General features: G+C 40.1%; 2 protein-coding genes across 5 annotated transcripts in view; both read left to right on the plus strand.

Moving 5' to 3' along the window:
- The first annotated feature begins 132 nt into the window (after positions 1-132).
- On the plus strand, positions 133-10,398 carry cebpz (CCAAT enhancer binding protein zeta). Its single transcript, XM_073855686.1, has 15 exons — positions 133-541; positions 1,564-3,049; positions 4,723-5,103; positions 5,186-5,274; positions 5,355-5,408; positions 6,239-6,341; positions 6,432-6,500; positions 7,089-7,155; positions 7,249-7,352; positions 7,437-7,490; positions 8,366-8,554; positions 8,633-8,731; positions 9,693-9,760; positions 9,871-9,952; positions 10,105-10,398. Exons 1-15 carry the CDS (start codon positions 365-367, stop codon positions 10,248-10,250), a joined length of 3,168 nt encoding a protein of 1,055 aa, XP_073711787.1. The 5' UTR covers positions 133-364; the 3' UTR covers positions 10,251-10,398.
- Positions 10,399-12,157: 1,759 nt separating this feature from the next.
- The window catches only part of LOC129429907 (protein NLRC3), a 47,170-nt gene continuing 34,707 nt past the window's right edge, over positions 12,158-24,620 (plus strand). Inside the window, exons 1-7 of one of the 4 annotated variants that reach the window (XM_055186891.2) lie at positions 12,158-12,296; positions 13,326-13,494; positions 16,284-18,155; positions 21,724-21,897; positions 22,300-22,473; positions 23,612-23,658; positions 23,755-24,512. In XM_055186891.2, the coding sequence (XP_055042866.2) occupies positions 13,364-13,494; positions 16,284-18,155; positions 21,724-21,897; positions 22,300-22,473; positions 23,612-23,658; positions 23,755-24,290 (2,934 nt within the window). In that variant the 5' untranslated portion in view covers positions 12,158-12,296; positions 13,326-13,363 and the 3' untranslated portion in view covers positions 24,291-24,512. Of the gene's footprint in view, positions 12,297-12,893; positions 13,095-13,325; positions 13,495-16,283; positions 18,156-21,723; positions 21,898-22,299; positions 22,474-23,611; positions 23,659-23,754; positions 24,514-24,620 lie in introns of those variants that run through there. The other 3 variants (XM_073855680.1, XM_073855678.1, XM_073855679.1) reach the window with 3 other exon arrangements.

Below are 24,620 nucleotides of genomic sequence, written 5' to 3' on the forward strand. Positions count from 1 at the left end.
AACGGGTTTCCATTGAAAGACAGGTTAGTTAGATTGAAATCATATTGAAACGAATGGTTCAATCAAACTTTGATGCGCAGTCATGGTCACAAACCAGCAGATGGCAGTAGTGCAACAGTAAGTATGCACGCCACCAGCTGTCGTAAAACACCAAAGAAGAAGAAAGAGAAACTGGACGACATAGGTTTACGAAGTGTCGTCCAAATTATCATGTTATCATGAACGTTGCGTTTGTTAAATAGTCATTTTAACACCCGATACTTCTGCGTTGTGTTCCGTTGTCTAGCTGCTATCAGGTCCTGCGTGTTAGAGTTTATTTAAAGGTCCTGTGCGTTCACGTGGCGCCGTGAGCACGAGAGGAAACATGCCGCGCGGCATCATGGAGAAGCAAAAGAGCAGCTACACAGAAACTGACGGAGCTGAAGATGATGAAGATTGCATAGGCGATGATGATGAGCGAGATCACACGAAGAATGACAAAAGTGATGATGACGAAGAGTTTAAACTTGATGATGTGTTACGCTTGGGCGGCACTAAGGGAGCTCGCTTCTGTGATACGCACGTGTCATTCAGTTGTCATACTGTAAAAGTGCGTAAACACACAAAGCAGGGAGGATTTCTGACTTATTTGATCATTTTTACTACATTAAGTCAGTTGTTGTAAAACCAGCATAGCTACAGATCAAAAAGAATATGTTGTGCATATTTTTGTTAATTAAATGTTTTAAAATAATTAGTTAAAGGGGTATTTCACCCATAAATGAAAACTCTCTCATCATTTTCTCACTCTAATATTGTTACAAACCCGTATGCATTTCTTTGTTCTGATGAACACAATGGACAATATTTTGGGGAATGTTTGTAACCAAACCGATCAGGAGCCCCATTCACTTCCATAGTATAGGTGCGTGACGAAACTTCGGATTACCTCAAGCGAGTAAAAACAAAAAATTGTAACTTAGATTTAGTTTAATGGCTAAACTACAAGTGAACGAAATGTAAATTAATTTGAACGACGGGCAAGGGTTGTTTTACCACCCGCAAAATGGAAAACAATCGGACAAAATAAGGTGATGATTTTCGAGTTTCAAATGACCCATATTTTGTTATTCTTGAACCCATAGACATGGTTTTCAAGCTCTTTCTATCTGAAGAACTAGTTTTAGCATTTATCCATGTTTAAAATTTTTGTCACATACCTGCATAGTAGGAAAAATAATGCTATGGAAGTGAATGGGGCTTATGATCAATTCGGTTGCAAACATTCCTCAAAATATCGTCCTTTTTGTTCATTAGAACAAAGAAATTTATAGAGGTTTGTAACAAAATGAAATCATAATAGGATTTTTATTTTTAGGTGAACTATCCCTTTAACATTATGCAATTGTTCTTTATTGTCCATATGCTTGGTTGTTTATTAAACTTGAGTAATCTTTAAGTGATTTAGTAAAAGCTTTTTTGCATGTCATACTTTTGCTATTCAACCCAAATAAAAAGTGATCACTTTATTTGGTCTGAGTAAATTGTTTTTGTTTGTTGAATCATGTTTTTATGTTGTCACAGGGAGATTATATCATGTTGGCTGGCATCGCCGATACCGCCGAGCTTATTAATGGTGGAAAGAAGAGCGCAATCGATGACCTAGAGGAGGGGGAGCTGGAAGATTTCATCAAAAAGCTGGGCATTCGCAATTATGCAGAGCAACAAATCATTCAAGGTGAGGATGGACAAAATGAAACCACTTCAGAGCTGACCAAAAAGGAAAAGAAAAAGGCAAAAACTGCCAAAACGAAAGAGGATGCAAAGCCTGCTGCAAAGCAGTTAACACAAGGCACAAAAACACCTGTCACGTCCGCAGACCTTGGCGCTGGAAAAAAGGCCAAGCAGAAAAACGTCAATTTATTTGAGTTTCATCCACGACAAACTTTACTCATCAAACCCGGGGGGAAGTGGTTTGACATCGAGTACACCTCCGAGGGCACGTCTGAAGTTCAAAACGAATCTCTGGTCGCTCAGTATAAAGCGTTAGCTCAGAAACTATATGAGGCCGAAACGGGCTTGTACAAAAGCAAGAAGAATTTCCAGAAAGGTGCCAACTCCACCTGGATGAAGAGTGTGGTGTCCACAGGAACGCTTGCTGATAGGATGGCGGCTTTGACCGTGCTAATCCAGGATGCTCCGGTTCACTCTCTTGAGCACATCGAGAATGTTGTGTCCCTGGTGAAAAAGACCGGAAGTCGCAGGCAGGGCCTGATGGCTCTGGACACTCTGAAGGAACTTCTGCTTTCGGACTTGCTTCCGGAAAACCGCAAGCTTCGTACCTTCTCCCAGCACGCTTTCGATAAGCTGGAGGAAAAAGCCAGCGGCAACAAGGACGCACGAGACCGCAGGCTCATCCTCTGGTACTTCGAACACCAGCTGAAACTCCAAATAGCCGAGTTTGTGGTCGCCCTGGACCGCCTGAGCCACGATACCGTCCAGGCCACTAAAATGCGAGCGCTCACCACCGCTTTTGAGCTCCTCTGCAACCGACAGGAACAGGAGAAGGCGCTTCTCGTACAGGTCGTCAACAAATTGGGAGATCCCGAGTACAAGATCGCCTCCAAAGCCACGTACCTGCTGGAGATGTTGCTTCACAAACATCCCAACATGAAAGTGGTGGTCTGCTGCGAGGTGGAACGTCTCATGTTCAGGTCTAACATAAACCCCAAAGCTCAGTACTACGCCGCGTGCTTCCTAAACCAAGTGATCCTGAGCCACGAGGAAGAAGACCTGGCCGCCAAACTCATCACCATCTACTTTACATTTTTCCAAACGTGCGTCACGAAGGACGAAGTGGAGTCCAAAATGCTCAGCGCTCTTCTGACGGGAGTGAACAGAGCCTATCCGTACGCGAAGATCGGAGACGACAAAGTGTCCGAGCAGCTGGACATGCTGTTTAAAGTGGTCCACATTGTCAAGTTCCACACGGCTGTCCAAGCACTTATGCTGATCTTTCAGGTCATGGACTCCCAGCAGACCGTTTCAGATCGCTACTATGTAGCTCTCTACAGGAAGTTTTAGTTGGTGGTAATGCTGCAACAACTAATCGGTAAAAAAAGATAATGAAATTCATTGTCAACAAATTTTATTATCAATTAATTTGTTCTGTGATATCACATGCTCCCGCAACACCGCCTGACAGCGGAGATACGCGTCTGCTACATACAGCGTCAACTTTGCGCTTACAATTAAATTCAGGCACGTTTTCCTCATACAATGCAAGTTGCATGTTTATCAGGCGGTGCTTCTTGTTTAAAAGCAAGGCAGCTTTGCCCAAACCGCAGGGTTGCCAGGTCCTCTGCCTTGTGGAGTTTTGAATTGGGCTACTTTTAAACTGCTTCAGCAGGTTGATGTTTTTCTGCGGGTTAGAGATGGAAGAATTTGATTTATTAGTTGTTGGTACTTGGGCTTTGAATAGTCATTGGGATGCTTTTGGGCTAATTTTTGAATGGATATTAAGCTGGTTTTGTTACGCAGATCTGGCAACCGTGATAGGACAATGACTGAAGCACAAGCGCAAATAAACGCTGTTTAATAAAGGTTTAATTTTGTGAGTTTATATTTGTTTATTTTGGAGTAGGGTTTTCATAAAAATAGTAATGAACCACAAACTGAGAGGGAATTTTTTTTTTACTGTATTAACGCATGTATATCACATTCATATCATACAGCTTATTTATTTTGTTAATAATGAATAATTCTCATTTAGAACTAAAGTTGACGATTAAATTTAGTTTTTTGGCGTAATTTCCTTATCACATCCCTAAAGACGTGTTTTGACATTTAAAGATGTTTTATTATTTAAAAGCTGCATAAACTTTTTATTTAAGGGACAGTTCACCCAAAAAAAGAAAAAAAAATCTGTCATCATTAACTCACTCTCATGTTGTTACAAACATGTATACATTTATTTGTTCAGATGAGCACCAAGGAAGATATTTTGAGGAAAGTTTGTAACTAAACCATTCGTGGACCCCATTCACTTCCACAGTAGAAAAAAGAATACTATGGAAGTGAATGGGGCTCATTCCTCAAAATATCTTTCTTGGTGTTCATTAGAAGACAGAAATTTATACAGGTTTGTAACAACATGAGAGTGAGAAATGATGACAGAATTTCCATTTTTGGGTAAACTATTCCTAAAATATCAAAAAGATTATATTAGTAAAGCTGTGTAGTAGTGTGTATCTTTTGCACTTTTAAAAGTAAATTTCTACACACGAATAACCTAAAAAATCGAATTGAGTAAATATTTGTTTTTATCCGATTAGTCGATTAATCGAGAAAATAATTGCTGATTAATCGATTATGGAAATAATTGTTAGTTGCAGCCCTAGTTAGTGGATTGGTTATAGCATGCCATGTAGTCTCTTGTGACCGATTAGCCGATTAATCGAGAAAATAATTGCTGATTAATCGATTATGGAAATAATTGTTAGTTGCAGCCCTAGTTAGTGGATTGGTTATAGCATGCCATGTAGTCTCTTGTGACCCTGTCTGTGAAATCCAGACTAAATTCGGAGCATAGAAGTTTGATTTCAATCTTTGACCTTGCTCAGTCAATATTGAAAATATCAAGATTTATATTCACACAATGTTCTTTACATTATGTTGGATTATTTTATCCAGAAAACAATAAATCACCAAAAATGACTTGAGTCATGTTTGTAATTGTTTGTCACAGGAAGTTGCTGGACCCTGGATTGTCATTAAGCTCAAGACAGGGCATGTTTCTTAACCTGATGTACAAGTCTCTAAAGGTCGATATAGTGCTCAGACGGGTGAAGGCGTTTCTGAAACGCTTACTGCAGGTCAGCGGCGAGCAGAGCCCGGCCTTCACGTGCGGTGTGCTTTTCCTCGTGTCAGAGCTGTTGAAGGCCAAGCCGAGCCTCAAGTTACTGCTCCAGGTGGAAGAGGATGAAGACGAAGAGACGTTTCACGACCTTAAAGAAGAGATCAGTGATGATGAAGAGGAGGAGCATGTGGGTGAAGAAAAACACGAGGAGGAACAATGCCAGATCAAGCCCGCTGCAACATGGGTGCATCATGAAAACATGATAGGTGGGCACATTTCATAACTTCATATTTTGTTTCATAATTTTTAAGCCTTTTTCTGATTATTAACTCACTTTTGTTTTTTTAGGTGGTAATAAAAAGGAAACATATGACCCCATCCACAGAAACCCTTTATATTGTGGGGCTGATCATACGGTTCTCTGGGAGCTACAGAAGGTGTTGTGTCTTATACCGATTCCGCATGTTTTTTATTGTCGCTCTGATCGCACTGTGATATCTGTTTTTCTCTTTTTCAGCTCTCACATCATTACCATCCCTCCGTTGCTTTGTTTGCCAAGACTATCTTACAGGTATCGGCTTGTTTCGTGAAGTCAACATTAAAGGAATAGTCTACTCATTTTCAATATTAAAATATGTTATTACCTTAACTAAGAATTGTTGATACATCCCTCTATCATCTGTGTGCGTGCACGTAAACGCTGGAGCGCGCTGCGACACTTCGATAGCATTTAGCTTAGCCCCATTCATTCAATGGTACCATTTAGAGATTAAGTTAGAAGTGACCAAACACATCAACGTTTTTCCTATTTAAGACGAGTAGTTATATGAGCAAGTTTGGTGGTACAAAATAAAACGTAGCGCTTTTCTAAGCGGATTTAAAAGAGGAACTATATTTTATGGCGTAATAGCACTTTTGGGAGTACTTCGACTCGCCTGAAAAGTCCGCTCCCCTTCTCCCTCTTATAATGGGAGAGGGAGGGTGTTACTGCGCCGAGTCAAAGTACTCCCATAAGTGCTATTACGCCATAAAATATAGTTCCTCTTTTAAATCCGCTTAGAAAAGCGCTACGTTTTATTTTGTACCACCAAACTTGCTCGTATAACTACTCGTCTTAAATAGGAAAAACATTGATGTGTTTGGTCACTTCTAACCTTATCTCTAAATGGTACCATTGAATGAATGGGGCTAAGCTAAATGCTATCGAAGTGTCGCAGCGCGCTCCAGCGCTTACGTGCACGCACACAGATGATAGAGGGATCTATCAACAATTCTTAGTTAAGGTAATAACATATTTTAATATTGAAAATGAGTAGACTATTCCTTTAAATAACCTTAGTAGTGCATTACAATTGAAATTGTGCACGTGAGCGCCAGTCGTAACTTTTTTTTGTCCCACAGGGAGAATTTATTCAGTATAACGGCGATCCGCTGCAGGATTTTACACTCATCCGGTTCTTGGATCGCTTCGTGTTTAGGAATCCGAAGGAATCTATAGGAAAACGTAAGCAAACTAAACGTAATATAGACAATTTAGGCAGTTCAATTGGTGACTTTGGTTGCATTTTTGCTGAATGATTTGTTTGAATTCTAGAAAACACAGACACCACACAGATGCAACGTAAACACAGGGGGACATTCAGCTCAATTCAGTCAATACCTGGTAAGTTCAGCATTGGGAGACCCGTAGAGAGATGTCCATCTGTCAAATATGCTGTGCCATATTTAAAGTATGATCATGTGAAAAAAACACCTCACCCAAGCGTAAAACCTTTTTGTGATATAAGGGAATTTATGCGAAATTGAAGGGTAATGGAAACGCAGCTTATGTCATTCAGTCACAGTGAAGGAGGGGTGGAACAAATACCACACCAACCATCACAACGTCTGATAAACAAAACTGAAGGATAAACCAAAACAGAAGTAAGCAAATGATGATGAAACACTGGCAAGTGCACAGTTGGCATTTTTAGAAAGTGCCTGCCATTTTCAGTCACTTGTGTGGACACAGGGCCTTATACAATAATATTGATCCAGAAACATGCTACTGCGTGTCTAAAACTTTTTCTATTTTTGCCTAAAAATGTCTTAGTCGCTAAGTTTCACAATAATTGTGGAAAAATAATTGTGATGCCTTCAATGACTTGTTGCTATATTTACAACCTAAATCAGTCATTAATTTCTGTTTTGTAAGCAGTTGTATTTCAAAACAACAGGAAATGTCTGATTTTTTTCTGTTTTATTGTCATAGTCAACAGTGAGGAATATCTTTCCAAAGAGGAGAGTCAGATACCCGTGAATGAGATCTTCTTCTACAGGTCAGTAAAAGCTTCTGGACAACACAGTGTGGTGTTTATTCCAGAAAGAAAAGTGGCAATGAGTTTTTGCGTTGTATTGTGTGTATCCTTCAGGTACTTTAAGAAGCGTGAAACAGAGAAACGCTTTAAAAAGCACAGTAGTGGAGATAATGAGAGCGTGGAGGATGTGGATGATGATGAGTTTGAAAAAATTCTCGGTAGGCACACAAATCTACACCATGATCATAAAGTCTCGTGTTATGTTATTTTCAGATAAACTTAGCCTTCTTTTGTCTCCTCAGATGCTTATGAAGGTGACAGCTATTTTACTGAATTCAAGGATGATGACTTGGACTTTGCAGGGTACGTTTTATAGCTTCCATTGAATTTGCCTTGTGTATAGTTATGGACATCAGCAGGTGTTTTTATACCTTTTACACCTTCTTTTAAAGACCCCAGTGTGTCAAAAAGGGATTTTTGAAATGTACAGTCGTTCTTACTAAGGAAACAGATCATAATATTAATAAAACCATCACTACATGCACAAAAACCCTCGGCTGAAATAATAATATAACGGAAAAAAATAATGAATATGAATATAATTACCAATAAATTGGATATTGGCCCTTTGTAACGAGAACCTTTATCAAGAATTATTATTAGCATTGAGAAGTAACCTTTCAAAAAATGAAGGTCATTTTATTTTGCTGTTTATTTTGTGCTGTAACCTGATGGACTATGTAAGATGTTGCTCTACAAATAATAGTCAATTTTAACTATGTCTGTTTTACCAATAATGATCTGGTGAAAATGCTTGTTTCTTGCTATAGAATCAAAATAACAGCCGTTGTTTCTAAATAAAATGTTTATTATAGTGAATGTTTGGGACCAGGGTTTGAATTGAGGGGGGTCTTGGGTGTTCCCGGACCTCCTATAATCATTGAGGGACCCCCTATAAAGCACAAAAATATAAAGTAGGGGGGTGCCCTGGTTTTTAGTAAAATTTAAATACTACATGATTTTAAAGGGTTAGGGTTAGGGTTAGGACCCCCATAATATTTGACATAATTTGAACGCTCTTTGGGACAGATTTGTGTAAAGGTCTTTATTTTGAAAGTCACAATGGTCGGCATGTGAACGGATATAACTGCTGTGGAAAGTGCCAGAATTTATCACCACAAAATAGTTTTAAATTGCTGACAGACAATGTGGTTTTGGTTTTATGTCTTTGTTGCAGGCAATGTGAAGCCTAAATCCAAGAAAGATAAAGATGGAGAATCTGATTCGGATGTGGGTTCCGATGATGATCTGGATGATGAGGAGGTGTCTCTGGGCAGCATGGAGGACGAGTTCGCAGATGAACTTGAGGAGGAAGGTGGAGAGTTCATGGATCCGGATGGTGAAGATGGTGATGATGCAGGTACGTCAAAAACTTGCTTTCCTTTTACCTTATGTAACAGAAATGTTCCAGCTGTGGTATAATTTTTTTTTCTTTCAGAGTTTCAAGAGGAAATAGAGGATTTGCCCAGTGTCAGGTCAGAAAATGGGAAGGGAAAGAGGAAGCCGTCTGCACAGCTGGACTTCTTCGGTTCTTCTGGTAAGCTGCTTATTTATGAATGGCACAATAATCTAGATTACATTTTCCTCCAAAATCAAAAGGAGAAAATAAAAAATGACATTTCGTATAGAAAATAAGTAAAAAATAAACTAAGCCCCGAAGTATACTTTGTCTGTCCACATTTGTGCACTGCCCATGCATGCAATTTTTTTAGACTTTGCGGATGGTACGCGTGCAACACTGCGTGCGTGAGAAAAATGTTGAGATAGGAAAGTCTCTTGATCTTCTCTTTCATTTTTTTTTTATTACAATAACAGAAAGCTAATGTAGGGTTCACATCAGACGCGGTAGAGGCGGCAAGCGCGAGTGATTTACATGTTAAGTCAATTTAAAGATGCAATTAGGCATCCAATCAGGAACTTGCTGTAGTAGTGACGTGATTACAGGAAGCGAGCGGAATCGTGGAAGCTCTTCCCATGACGCGAATTTCTGCATGAATGTTTTGAATGACTAGAATTTAACGTGCGGCTTTCACGCACTAATGAAGCGAGTAAACTCAAATGTTCAAGCGCCCAACTATGCCCAAATAGTGAGTTTTTGCCGCATCTTCCGCGGCTGGTGTGAATCCACCTTAAGAAGCATTTCATTCTCCATGTTTTCGTTCTAAACTTTGTTTCCAATGGTGAATCCGCTACTTTACTTCATCTGTCCTGAATTTGCGAATGTCCTGTAAATTACGAAAATCTGTGCTGCCATGACGGTCTGATACAGTTTTAAAAATTATTTGTAGTAGTACTTTGTACGTGTTTCGCACTTATGCGTGATTCAGTATACTTTGAAAACTTTGCGGACCCATGTGCATGTGAGACTGAGCCGGACGTGGAAAATGAAGTATAAATGGTAAAATCAAGATGCCTGCCTTTGTTGTTGTTGTTTGTAAGAATGCTCAGACTTTGCAAGCTTATGTGAAAAATTGTGTTGTTTTTGCATCATCCTAAAGGCTCGCAACCATCAAAGAAGAAAAAGACAAAGTCTCAGGACCGAGGAGTGTTTGCATCGGCTGAGGAGGTGCGTGATATAATGGATTCAAGGATTATTGTAGTGTCTGACTACAATACATGTAGTATTTCTTTTAACCAGTTTGCTAATGGTAAATGTTTAAAATGTCTTTTAAACAGTTTGGGTGTTTGCTGGATGAAAACGCAAGCTCTGCGTTTGATAACAGTGGTATGAATGCAATGGCCAATAAAGATAAAGCCGGTGAGTGCTGATTTTAACTCTTTTTGTGCACATAAGAGTTTATCATTCACAGAGTTTCTATGAGAAGTCATCTGTTTACAGAAGAAATTGCATAACTGTTGAATATGTGGGATGAAATCATTGCTCATTTTCCTGTTTTTATTCCGCTTTAGATGTCAGACAGTTAAAATGGGAAGCTCAACGTGATGACTGGATCCGTGGAAGAGATGTCAAAACTCTCCGGAAGAAAAAGGCAATGTTTAACAAAAGAAAACTGGGCAAAACCAGAAAGCCTAAGACTGTTAAAAGAAAAAAATGAAACTAGAAACACTTCCTTTGTGATCTGCTTCCCTAATGTTATAAATAGGGAGGCATACGGGACTGAAGTGTGAAGTTAAGTTTTTTATGATTGTGATTACAGGCCTTGTGTAAAGTGCAGATTTTTATTAAATCATTTTGTGATTGTATTCTGTTCTGGAGATTTTGTGTGCTTTTTCATACTTGATTAAAATAAGACATCACCGCTTGCACCTTAAGAGAGGATCAAAATAAGCCTGCCTGTGTCTTTTAAACCATGAAGTTAAAAGTTTATTAGTCAAAATGACAATAAATAAATGGTAAAAAGGACCTTCAGTACAAAACAAGGGGCCTCATTTATAAAACACTGCGTAGGATCCTTACAAAAGGTCTATGTACGCACAAAAGCCAAAAATGGCATACGGCAAAAAATATTCAGACTTATAAAACAAAGCAATGTTCCCTTTATAAATCACAGATCATCTGCAAGTGTGCATACATGAATCATCCTCAGATCCCACCTGCAAGCCCATTCTTCCATTAAGTTTGTTTTTTTAGATCACAACCTTTGCCTGGGAACTTGCGTACGCACATTCCCAGCCCCGTTTTGAACGTACGCATGGTTTATAAGATGGTGTAGCAGGCTGGTTTTAAAGGGGTTTTGGACACTTTTTAGCTGGTTGGGTTGTAGACCATTTGATTCACCAGCTTGGCTTAGCTGGTTGGCTGGTCATAGCAGGTTTAAGATTGAAGTAGCTGGTTTAAGCTGGTCCTCCCAGCCTGGTCAAGTTGGTCTCCCAGGTGTAGAAGTAAAGCTTAATTAAATATATTTTTGAAGTATAAAATGTATAGTATGTATAAAATATACAATTGTAAGTATATTTTTGCAGTTGAAAATGTATTTAATTGTAACATTTTAAACCTGTTAGGTTTACAGGTTTGTAATATACAAAGTTTTTGGGTCATTCTACAGAAACGTCCACTTTTGGTATGGCAAGATGTCTTCAAATTGATTTAATTTTCTAACATTTAAACTTAGACCCCATTACTAGATTACTCTGACTTTGAGTACACATAAATGACAGCTTAATTGTGTGTGTGTGTGTGTGTGTGTGTGTGTGTGTGTGTGTGTGTGTGTGTGTGTGTGTGTGTGTGTGTGTGTGTGTGTGTGTGTGTGTGTGTGTGTGTGTGTGTGTGTGTGTGTCAATTGATGTCATCAGTGTGATTTTGATTTAAAAAATAAAAGCTTTTTGTTAAACGGTAACAACAGTGACACAACCCCAATGGACCACTACTTTCATTATATATTGTATAATATTTATTTAGCATTTTGTTTTTTAATATAGTTTACATCATATATTTGATAGTTATGGACACATTATTGTATTTTAAATGGAAGAAAACACATTTTTGATCTCAAAATGAAGCATTTCCCTTCTGTAGATGACTGTGGGGACGAGCATTTCTATGGTGCTTGGAATTGTAATTAATTAATAAAAATCAAACATTGCTACATTGATGGCTTAAGAAGGTGTAATTGTTCAAATAACATGTTGTTTCAATTTAAAATATAAAAAATGTAACCCTTAAGTGTTTTTCAAGTGTAATGTTTCTGTAAAGGATATGGACGTGCGTGCGTGCGTGTTTGTGAAAATATATTTTGAAATTTAAAAATGATATTGAAAATATGGAAAATTGGCCAAAACCCCTAAAACCAGCCTGCCTAACCAGCTAAAGCCAACCGTCCATCCTAAGCTGGTTTTAACTTGTCTTTTCAGTTGTGTAACACAAAATAGACAAAACATATTGAGCGTTTGTAACATTTTTTATCTTTATGATATTTACGGGATTTTTTATAAAGGTACTAACTTTTCGTTTTGTAGTGAACAGCTGTCTGTTATTTAAAAAAAAATAAAAGTGTATAACGCGCGTGCCTGTGTTGTTGTAAACAATGGTTAGGGGTTTTCTAGTTCATTCAAGGAGTGGCCGAAAAGACTAACCGGTGAATAGCGTGAAAAGGACCTTCAAATCTACTGAGGCTATCGGTGAACAGACAACAGAAGTGAAAGTAAGTAAAAGTGCACTGCACATTTTTATATACAGACACGAGCATAGTTAAACTAATGGTTATGTTAACTTAAACTATGTGGCGCTTGGAAAATCGTATTTGTGTATCAGTGTTTCATTTCAAAATGACAGTCTTACAGCAGGAGATCGCTGAAACTTGTAAAACGCGCATAAGATTAGATGCGGAAATTTGCATTTTCGAAATGATTTGTGTTAAAATTATCTAACGGTAACCATTACAAAAATATCCTCTGGATTGGTACAAACAAAAACTTTCCAGACAACAAATTAATGAGATTTGCACTTTCTGTTGTACAGTACCGAATTAGATGCCATGTGTTTCTTCGATTTTTTTTTTATTTGGACAAAGCTAAATATGACAGAAGACTATCAGTATATGGGTGGTCCGTAAACTCAAGTTTAGGCTAATTTAACTCAAGCTGTTACTGCACATACGGTATGTGTTTAGTTCGTGCGATGTTGTAGTTGCGTCAGAAACTATATAGGCTACTGTTACAGTAAGTTACGTACTGTAGATGAATGAAACAGTTCAGCGTGCATGTCTAGGTTGACTCCTGTGGCCTCGCGCGGGGATAGAAACGTGTTCATCTGATTGGAATTTCGGCGCAACAGTAGACCATCTGGGTATTTCCCACATTTTGTTTTTTGCATACTGAGGCTTTGGGCATGAATTGGTGTGTCATGTCAATAATAGGAAGCCACGTCCTCTTTGCAGTCCCGCCCCCATTCAGCTGGAGATCTCCAGGCTGCAGTCAAAGCCGTGCGCTCTTTGAAGAGGGTAGGGCTTTACCGTGTACGCGTTTTAAACTCCTTTGGCACAGGGACAAACTAAATGTTACATTGACAACACCTATGGGTGATTTGATTATGTAATTGTAGGTAGTTTTTGGAAATCAGAGAGTTAAAGTGGGAAAACCCAACATAGAGATAATACACTGTTTTGTAACTGGACTTTTCACTGAAAGCATTCTTAAGTACTGAGTCTGACATACAGCCTTTGTGTCAACAGCCCTGTCATCTACTCTTTTCAGGCCTAGTTGCCTTAAAATGAGTCTCGATGAAAGAGAAGAGGATACACCATCATCTCCAGCAGCCAGCTGGGTCTCCATGAGGACTGACCGATCCAATACATATCTTCCAACTTATCTCGGCGACAGAGCAGTGACATCTGAAGTCCGGTAAGACAAATAATATATCTAAACTTCTGCAGTACAAGATAATCTTATGCAGTTTATTGAACATTCAGGAATCCTTCATTATATTTTTCTTCTATTTTTTTATTTTCAATACATTTAAATAATAGTACTTTACAAACATGATTGCTTTATTTAATGCTCATTTAAACATGAGCATTAAAATCTTAGTTCCCTCGTGAATGAAAATTTTGTCAATAAGTGCGTTTACATGCAGTCTAATGCTACGTACACACCAAACGCCAAGCATCGCGTTCCTCGCTCTAGATTACTCGTGGGATTTAACTTTGTGTCAGCGAATTGTTTGCATGAGTTGAATATTTTCAACTTGCGCAAAGGAGGTGCGTTTGAGGCGAATAGCGTGTGTTTTCGCGGCAGTCACCCCGTCTATTCGCGTCTTCGCATTGACTTTGAATGAAATCTACTCGCGCAAACCGTTCAATTCGCGTTTGGTGTGTATGCCCCATTACGCAGATTATGCATAATAAACTGATAACACGTGGGGTCATGTAAACGTGTAAAAGGGTTTCTGATCAGCACAGGTAGTTTTTTTGCTCATTACCCCGATTTCGCATTGCATGTAAACGCCTTAACCGGCTTTTTCTTAGTTTTGTGCATGTGAGCATGATTCAGTGTGTGAAAGATAAACATCACACACGGACATAAGCGCAAAGTAATGCATAAAAGTCTGCGCTCGACTCAAGCATTTGACAGAGAAACTGCGAAAATAAAACTTTGTCACATTTACAGGTTCTGCAGAAGAGATACAACAGTATAGCTTACGACAGATTTCACATCGGCTTTTTGGACGACTATATTATGTACTATAGGCGGTGACGTCACTTACTGCCTGCGAGAAACCTCCAGATCCCATGTAAACGCAGTTTACTGCATAGCCGGTTTATTGATTTACATTTAAACGCATGAAAACAGGTTTCTATAATAAGCTGATTTTTCATAGTTATCCGCTTATTCTGTGCATGTAAATGCACTCATTGATTACTCACCCTCAGGTCATTTCACACCTGCAAGACCTTCGATCATCTTTGCAAACAAATTAAGATATTTCTGATGGAATCCAAGAGCTTTCTAACCCCCCAGTTGACAGCAACACAACTCGTTTATGTGAATAAAGTCATTATTTTGGGGGGGACCTATTTCACGTAAAATACTGAAGCTTTGGAACTTATTGAGCTCCCCGATGGCTATGATCGCTATGTTTTTTTGTCACTAATCGTGTGTGTACACCAAAGCGTTTAAACATGGCTGAAAAAGCCAGACAGACACCAACTGTGTTCGCTTACCAGTGTTTCTTCAGCTAAGACAGAGATACTTTAATTGGGGAGATATCAACTTTCGGTATTATACCATTGGAAAACCTGTAACAGTCAACTTGGTTAGCATGCAGCACCTCAGCCAATCAATAATGATCGTGTTCAATGTTATGACAGTCAGTTACAGTTTACGTTTTACAGTTTATTGCCAGAATTTAAGGTTACGTTTAAATCTGTTAATTGAGAAAAAAACCTTTTACCTCCTTCCCTGTGTTTAGCTACTTTACGCGTTTTTATGCTAAGCTTGAAGGCTTCCCTAAAGGGGCTTTGGCTAAGCGCTTTGGTTGCTTTGTAATTCTGTTTTGTTTATCATTTGTTGTACGATGTGCCGGTTGACTGTTGTGGTATTTGTCGTGTCCCCCTCTACTGTGATTGGACAGCTGAGTGAAAAGTGATATAAGCTTAGCATGCGATTCCATTGGAAATAACTGAAAATGTACGCGTCGCCGGCCACATGGAAAACACCTTGGTGTACAAGCCCCCTAGCATGTTTCCACTGTGTGGTAACAAAGATTTTCAATATTAGCAAGATGCTTCACTGCTATTGCTATAATTGTAGGAGATTTCAACAGTCAAAATGGCCGTGGGCTCAGTGGTTAGCACAGCAAGAGGGTCTCTGGTTTCAGCCACGGCTAGGTCAGGTGGCCATTTTGTGTGGAGTTTTCATCTTCTCCATGTGTGCGTGTGGGTTTACTCTGGGTTCTCTGGTTTTCTCCCCCAAAAACATGCCAAATTGCCCCTTCCCCAACATGTATATGGATTAACTTTTGTGGATCAACTTGTGCATGGATTAGTTCCTGCCATGAATACAACCGTAGATGCTGGAATAGCGTTAAGAATAAATAAACAAACAATATGGCTTCTCTAGTCCTGCCTTCCAGTTAAATAGCCAATCATAATTTGATAAAGAATGACATCCTCTAGGGGAGGGACTTTGCACGTGCACAGTGTCTGGCAGGTCTAGCTTTAGCATGGTGTCGCAGTAATGCGACTTCGTTTACAAGACTGGTGGTAAGACTACCAGTCTCAACATACGTTTTCTCATTCGCAGCAACATGGTGCTGATTAGAGTATACAACGTGCCTAAGCATGTTCTCAACTAGGTCCGTTGCTTTAGGGCTGGGTATTTACCTTTTGCAGTGTAAATAAGGAATGAGCTGCCGTGTTTCATTGTTTGGTTCTCACCTGACTGGTATTTACTTCAAGCTTCAGTAATTTAGGTGTAAGAGGTTTTCCCTTGTAGGTCCAGCTATGGATGTAATGTCTCGATAACTTTTCTCAGGCAACCAAGGTTACAATTACAAACTTTTTTTTGTGGTGCTTTACTGATGTTATTTAAAACCTTGTACCTTTGATGTAGGGTGTACAAATTTATTGGTTTTGCTTATATTTTTACAGTGCACATCTGAAATGTTCTCAATTCATTTTGTGTCTCTACAGGGAGGACAGTATTGATCTGGAACTGGTTCAGTGCAATGATGATGATGATGATGAGGATGAAGTTGAAGATGATGATTATGTTCTGAAGAAAGTCAAAGACGTTTACAAGGCCAGCATGAAGAACAAGAACAAAAATATATTTGAGGGAATCCAACAAGAGAATCAAACCCTACTGAACAGTATTTACACACAACTGTACATCATAGAGGGAGAGAGTGAAGGAGTGAATGAAGAACATGAGGTTTTACACATGGAGAAAAAGGCCAGAACACAACACTCACAAGACACTCCAATCTACTGCAATGACATCTTTAAAACCTTACCTGAACCAAGACATAAAACACAGATAAAAAGTAGGAAAGAAAAAATCAAATGCGTTCTTACTAAAGGCATCGCTGGAATCGGAAAAACCGTCTCTGTGCAGAAGTTTATTCTGGATTGGGCCGAGGGAACAGCCAATCAGGATGTAGATTTCATGTTTGTGCTTCCGTTTCGAGCGCTGAACTTGATTAAAGATGATCAGTATAGTCTTCACAAACTTCTGCTCGACTTTCATCCTGAACTTCAAGATCTGCACCCAAAGATTTTTGAGGAGCGTAAAGTTGTGTTCATTTTCGATGGTTTAGATGAAAGCAGAATCGAGCTGAAGTTTTTAGAGTCTGTGGATATTTTAAATGTTACTCAGACATCATCAGTGGCTGTTTTGATAGCAAACCTCATGAAAGGAGATCTGCTTCCCTCCGCTCATATCTGGATCACCTCCAGACCAGCAGCAACCAATCAGATTCCTCCTGAATACATAAACCGTGTGACAGAAATCCAGGGATTCAATGATTCTCAGAAGAAGGAATATTTCAGGAAGAGAATCAGTGATGAACATCAAGCCAGCAGAATCATCTCGCACATTAAAACATCAAGAAGCCTCCACATCATGTGTCACATACCGGTCTTCTGTTGGATCTCAGCCACTGTCCTTCAAAAAATCCTGAAAGAAAATGACAAATCAGAAATCCCTAAAACTCTGACTGAAATGTACATACACTTCCTAAACGTCCAAACAAATGTGAGAAGTCAGAAGTATGACGAGAGAGATGAGAAAGATCCAAAGAAACTTCTGCAGTCCAACAGAGAAGTGCTTCTGAAACTATCTGAGCTGGCTTTTAAACAGCTGATGAAGGGCAATGTGATGTTTTATGAAGAGGACCTGAGAGATTGTGGCATTGATGCCACTGAGGCAGTGAGATATTCTGGGATTTGCACAGAGATCTTTAAACAGGAATCTGTGATTTATCAGAGGAAAGTTTACTGCTTCATACATCTGAGCTTTCAGGAGTTTCTTGCCGCTTTCTATGTGTTTTACTCTTATTTAATAAACACAACCGAGACACTGAAGATGTTTGATTCACTTTATAATTTGCTTGAAGGAGCTGTAGAGAAAGCCCTGGAGTGTAAGAATGGACACCAGGATCTTTTCCTCAGATTTCTGCTTGGTATGTCACTTGAGTCCAATCAAAGATTGTTACAGGGTTTACTTCCACACACAGAAGAAAGCACAAAGATCATCCAGAAAACTACTGCTTACATCAAAAACAAAATCAAAGATGGATATGGTCTCTCAGCTGACAGATCCATCAATCTGTTCCTTTGTCTGTTTGAAATGAATGATCAGACTCTGTACAAAGAGATTCGAGAGTTTCTAAAGTCTGAGAGAAACTCAAAAAATCAAATCTCTGCTGCACATTGCTCGGCCATAGCCTATATACTTCAGATGTCAGAGGAGGTGATGGATGAGCTGGACCCCAAAAAATACAACGCATCTGAAGAGGGTCGAAGAAACCTGTTGCCAGCTCTGAGAAACTGCAAGAAAGCATTGTGAGTCCCTTACAGAAATTAATTTAGAGTATGTGTTGAAAAATCGTATAATTACGTTTCTCACGATTTTTATTTAATAGCTAGCCACATTTTTAAGTCCTGCACTTGTCTATTGTTTTGTAAGATTACCTGACTTTCACAAAATAATGATATGTAGTTCTGTTCAAAACTAAAAAGTCTATCCATCACCCCATTTGTAATGCCTCATTTGTAAATACAACATAGCTTCAATCATCACCAAACACTCAATTTTGCCCCCTCACTTTCACCCAGTGTCTTAGTTAGGGATAGTTCATCCCAAAATTAAAATGAGCTGTTTATTTACACCCCCCCCCCCCATCAGGCCATCTGATATGTTTGTGACATTTTTTTCTTCAGTAGAACAATGAAGGAAATATTTAGCAAAAACCTCAGTGCTCTGAGATTCATATATTGCAAGTCAACGGATCTGCCACTTTAAGAGTTCGTAAAGCAGATATATCCAATACAGAAGTAATCCCAACGACTCTGGGTGACATATTGACATCTTGTAAAGCCAAATGATTGTTTTTTAAAATGTAATGCAATTTACAACATTATTAGCGTTAATGCAGATCCTCTGCTAAGCCTGAATTCTGTCTTATTTATGTGGTGTTTGATGGTGATTGGCAATATAGGTGACACTGAGAGGCTGTGCAGATACAAACCACCACAAGTAGAAGATCGAGCTCATGTTTAGCTGTATTGCGAAATGTTGGGTTTATGGTTAGGTTTGGGGTTAGGATTAGGATGAAAACATCGGTTCTGACTAGATGGGATACAGCTCTGCGGCCTAAATCCTATGAAATGTAGGGTTTAGAGCAGGGGTGCCCTAACTCAGTCCTGGAGGGCCAGTGTCCTGCAGAGTTTAGCTCCAACTCTAATCAAACACACCTGAAGCAGCTGATTAATGGCTTACTACACATACTAGACACTTCCAGGAAGGTGTGTTAAGTCAAATTGGATCTAGACTCTGCAGGACATCGACCCGCCAGGAACGAGTTTGGGTACCCCTGGTTTAGGGTTAGGTTTAGGGCAGGGGTGTCCAGACTCGGTTCTGGAGGGCCTGCAGAGTTTAACTGAAACTTCCCTAAACGCACCTGCCTGGGAGTTTCTAGTGTGCCTAGTGGGACACTGATTGGCTGGATCAGGTGTGATTATGTTTGATTATGGTTGGAGCATAACTGCAGAAACACCGGCCCTCCATGAGCAGCATTGGACACCCCTGGTTTAGGATTAGGATAAAACAGTGCTCATCCGGTGAGATTTCACGAGATTTTAGAATTTTGCATGTTTACCAGAGGCTCTCCATTAATGTTAAAAATGTTAAAGATAACGTTCACCTTCTTGCAAAAACCAACTGATTGGCTTCACAAGACCTCAATATGTCACATGTCACAAGGATATGTCATGATTCTTCAAGGACAGAACCCAGGCGCAGACAGCAAATGGACACTCTATTGTAATAAAAGAATGGGGAAAAGCAAAATCCCACAAGGGGCAACACAACTGAGAACAAAGTAGACAAAAGAAAGACTTGACAGGACTAAACCCTATACTAAACAAAACTTGACTAGTCTTAACTCTGATAGCAACACAGTAATAAACATTCTACCTAAACAGACGAACCAGCACAGGACAGCAAACACAATGGCATTAAATAGGGAAGCAAATAATGAGGGCAAAGGGGTATGGGGCATGAATCAAATGATAAGGCAAATTAACTTTGAGACAACAGGGTGGGGTCTAGATATGAGACAGGGAGCAGATGACACACCAAAACAAACAATGGCCATGTGCTTCCACACATAACACGTGGGACTGCCATGATCCTCTCACAATAAGCTAGTAAACTGTGACATGGGAGACAGGTTCATGACAGAACCCGTCCCCGGGCAGGTTTAGCAGGGGGATTGGGATGGGCACCTCCAGGTGGGACAAACCGAGGCAAGGCTGAGCCAGGAGTGATGCAGGGAACAAAATGGGGCAAGACGGAGTTGCAGGGCATAAAGGGGACAGTAAAAGGAGCAGACCAGGGCAAACCAGGGCCTGGGGGAACCAGGGCTGACAGGGTAGGGAACAGAGTTCAGGAACCAAGCTGAGGAACAGGGTGACAGCAGTGTAGGAGAGGCGGAAGGAGATGCTGAGACAGGGGGAGCTGCAGCTGACTGTGAGCTTGCACAGGGGATGCTGCAGCTGACTGGTGAACCAATGACGGGGAGGCTGCAACTGACTGAAGAGCCGGCAGCAGGGAGGTTGCAGCTGATGGAAAAAACGGTGGCAGGGAGGCTATAGCTGAATGGTGAGCCGGCGACGTGAAGGCTGCAGCTGACCGTAGAGCCAGTGACAAGGAGGCTGCAGCTGTCTGGAGAGCCAGTTACGAGAAGGCTGCAGCTGACTGGAGAGCCAGTGACGAGGAGGCTACAGCTGACTGGAGAGCTGGTGCAGGAGATGCTGCAGCAGGCTGTGGATCTGTGGTGGACACAGGAGATGGATTTGGCTAAGGCATTTGGCTTTCTCCTGGGTTATGCCACAGGTGTCATGGCCGGTTGAGGGGTTCCACTGTGGCTGGCTCCGTGGAGGACGTACCAGATGCAGACTTCTAAGAAATCCTCCATCCCCATATCCTGCGAAGGCTAACTGATGTGACGGCTCTCAGGAGTCGCGGTGGGTGGAACTGGGTCCACCAGGGACACGACAGCCATGACGCGGTCCTCCGGGATCGAAGGCAGTGGGACAGGTGGTTCAGTCTCGGTTGGACCCTGGACTCCTCATGGTGCATCGTGTACTGCAGTGGCCTGGACCTCCACCGCAAAGGCTCACAGATGGACATGGGCCTGGCGGCTCCATAGGGTGGAGAGGGAAGTGTCCATTGCAGTGTGCTATAATAATAGAACAGGGAAGAAACCATGAGGGGGCAACACAACTGAGAACAAGGCAGGTAAAGAAAGCCATGAACAGATAAACTAGCACAGGACAGCATATACAAGGGCATTAAATAGGGAACCAAATAATGAGGGCAACAGGTGTGAGGCATGAATCAAATAACAAGGCAAATTAACAAGGGGGCTGGGGCTGAAGATGAGACATGAAAGCACATGGCACACCAAAACAAGCAATGGCCCTGTTCTTCCCCACAACACGTGGGACTGCCATGGTCCCATCCCAATAAGCTAGAAAACTATGACAAAGGAGACAGGATCATGACAGGGGTTACTTTTGAATTGGATATATCTGCTTTTTGAACTCTCAAAGTGGCGGATCCGTTGACTTGTATAAATTATATAAATCACAGAGCACTAAGGTTTCAGCTAAATATCATCTTTATTCTCCTACTGAAGAAAAATGTCACCAAAATATTGGATGGCCTGACGGTGAGTAAATAGTACATTTTCATTTTAAGGCAAACAATCCCTTTTAACTTAGAGATGTCTTGACTGTACTGTCCTAATACTTTAGGAAAGAATTGTATATAGATGGGTTTCTACAATAGCCTAGCCACGTTTCTCATAGATAAACATACTGAAAATTGTGTTCTGCTACCCTTTAGGTTCGCTGACTGTAATCTTACAGATCAATCTTGTGAAATAGTGGCTTCAGCATTACGTTCATCAAACTCTCGGCTGAGAGAACTGGACCTGAGTAACAATGACCTCCAGGATTCAGGAGTAAAGATCCTCTGTACTGGACTAGAGAGTCCACACTGTAAACTGGAGATACTGAAGTGTGTAATATTTTCTATTAGAATTTAATAATTCTGTTTTTACAAGATGCACAATGGTTAAGTTGTACACATAATGCCATCTTTCTATAATCAGTAATAAGTAGTGATGCACCGATGTATCGGCCGCCGATATTTATCGGCCGATATTTGATGAATTTGAAACCATCGGCATATCGGTAATAGCACGAGAAAGGCCGATATCGATTGTTTTTTTAATTAACCACATAAAGGCAATGAGTTGCATGTCTGTTGTTCAATTAAAATGATTTAAAAAGCAGACAGTTTTGCGTAGTCTCTTAATTCTACTCTTAATTACTCTTTTAATAGCTTGTCTCTCTCTCTCTCTCTCTCTCTCTCTCTCTCTCTCTCTCTCTCTCTCTCTCTCTCTCTCTCTCTCTGTAGATTGTCTGGCTGTTTAGTGACAGAAGAAGGCTGTTGTTTTTTGGCCTCAGCTTTGAGATCAAACCAATCTCATCTAATCGAGTTGGATCTGAGCTACAATCATCCTGGAGACTCAGGAGTCCAGATGCTGTCTGCTTTACTGAGAGATCCACACTGCAGACTGGACAAACTCAAGTATGTTGGGCAAAAATGACTATGACATGGTTAATGTGTGTGTGCGGGGAGGGTGGTGGGTAGTTGGCCAAGTAGCTGGCAGTTATCTGTTAGCAGAGTTTATTGTTGCATTTACATAAAAGAGAATAAAGTTGGCACACCACAGCTCCAAAGAAAACTTTTAATATGTTCTCACCACAGGTGACGTTTCCAGCCTAATGGCTCTTCATCAGACATCTGTGGAGAGAACATATTAAAAGTTTTGTTTGAAGCTGGGGTGTGCCTTTTTTGTTGATAACTGCTGCTTTAAGTACCCACTTTGAGCTTTGTGCCACTTAGATGTGCACGTTTTTTGTTTATTTTGCATTTACATAAAACAGATAGGACACTTTAGAATTTAAAATGGGAAGCTTGCCTTGTTATAAATAAACCATCTACTCTTTCATAACACTGGGGTTTCATGAAAATATGTGCAATGGAAGATGTGTCACCCACGTCACAAGGTCTGGTGGACTTCCTCTCTTTTTCACCTTGTCATCGGTTTTACTGAGGTTCAAACTGTGGGCACCCACTTGTGGATTGTAACATAGGATATGGGTCACGCTATTGGATTGTTGCAGTGAATGATACAAAACTGTGTAGTTCAATTATTGGCTAGTGACAATGGTTAGCTATTTTGGTTCTTTTATTCATAAAATGACAAGGATGATAAAATCTGCTTCTTCTGAAAAAGAATAAATGTGTGTGTACCTAGTTTTTTGATTTAAAAATATTTTTGTGGGTCCAAAAACAGATTAGATCGATTTATGTGGGTGTGAAATGAAAAGTTTGGTTTAGAACCTCCTCCTCATTACATCATCATGACTGAACATATAATCATGTGTTAATGCATTCATCACACTTGCATTAGTAAGTTATTATGACATGCTGTTTTGTGGCTTACACTTTTTTTGGAACTGAGGAGAAAGTTTTGCGTAGTCTTTTATTTCAAAACAATAAAATGTGGCCTCTTTAATAATAGGAAGTTACTCTTTTAATAGCTTGTGTCTGTCAGGTTTTCCTCTTTGGAAAGCTCAGTACAATATGGTTAATTAACATTTTCATTGTTATTATGTTTTGTCTTACTCTTCCTTGTTTCTTTATCTTCTTCTCTGTGTAGCTTGGACCACGGAGAGCCCTTCAGGATCACACCAGGATTACGAAAGTGTAGGTTCTCACTTTAACACAAAAACACAGGGTCTTGTACATATATTGATTATGTAGTGATGTCATAGATAATGTAATGTCTCCTCTTGTCTACAGATGCATGTGATCTCACCGCGGATCCAAACACAGCACATATTCGTCTCCTTCTGTCGGAGGGAAACCGAAAGATAACGTGCGTACACGCGGAGCAGCCGTATTCCGATCATCCGGAGAGATTTGAGCGTTATGAGCAGATTTTGTGTAAGGAGAGTCTGTCTGAACGCTGTTATTGGGAAGTGGACTGGAAAGGCTGGTGTCACATATCAGTGACGTATAAAGGAATCAGCAGGAAAGGAGGCAGCAACTGTAGATTCGGACTGAATGAGAAATCCTGGAATCTTTACTGCTGTGACACAATTTACTCCGCGTGGCACAATAAGAAAAGCACAAACGTTCCTCTTCCTTCATCTCACTCGCACAGAGTAGGAGTTTACCTGGACTGGACCGCCGGCGCTCTGTCCTTCTACAGCGTCTCAGACACAAACGCACAAACATACACACACATATACACATTCAACTCCACATTCACAGAGCCTCTCTGTGCAGGATTTGGACTTTATTCAGACTCCTCGGTGTGTCTGTGTGAGATGTGAGGGAATAACGTCAACATTGGAGGGAATTTTAAAAGCAACACTTTAACATTGACTGAAGAAACTAAATCAGATTTTGTGATAGATATTGGATAATTTTGTGTTGTTTCTCGTCAAGCTCGTCTGCAATGATTAACAGTGGAACATGGCCCTTTAACAATCAAGTTTTGTAATGTATATGTAAAACAAATTGTACAGTAAGTAAACATTATAATATCACAGCACAAGGATATAAACATTTGGTCTTTGTGAAAACACATTTTTGAATGGTATGCCTATTCAGCATCTTTATTGCTTTATCTGCAGCTTCATGTGTTTTATTGGACAAAGCTG

Source organism: Misgurnus anguillicaudatus, chromosome 18, assembly GCF_027580225.2.
Source record: "Misgurnus anguillicaudatus chromosome 18, ASM2758022v2, whole genome shotgun sequence".
Lineage (NCBI taxonomy): Eukaryota > Metazoa > Chordata > Actinopteri > Cypriniformes > Cobitidae > Misgurnus > Misgurnus anguillicaudatus.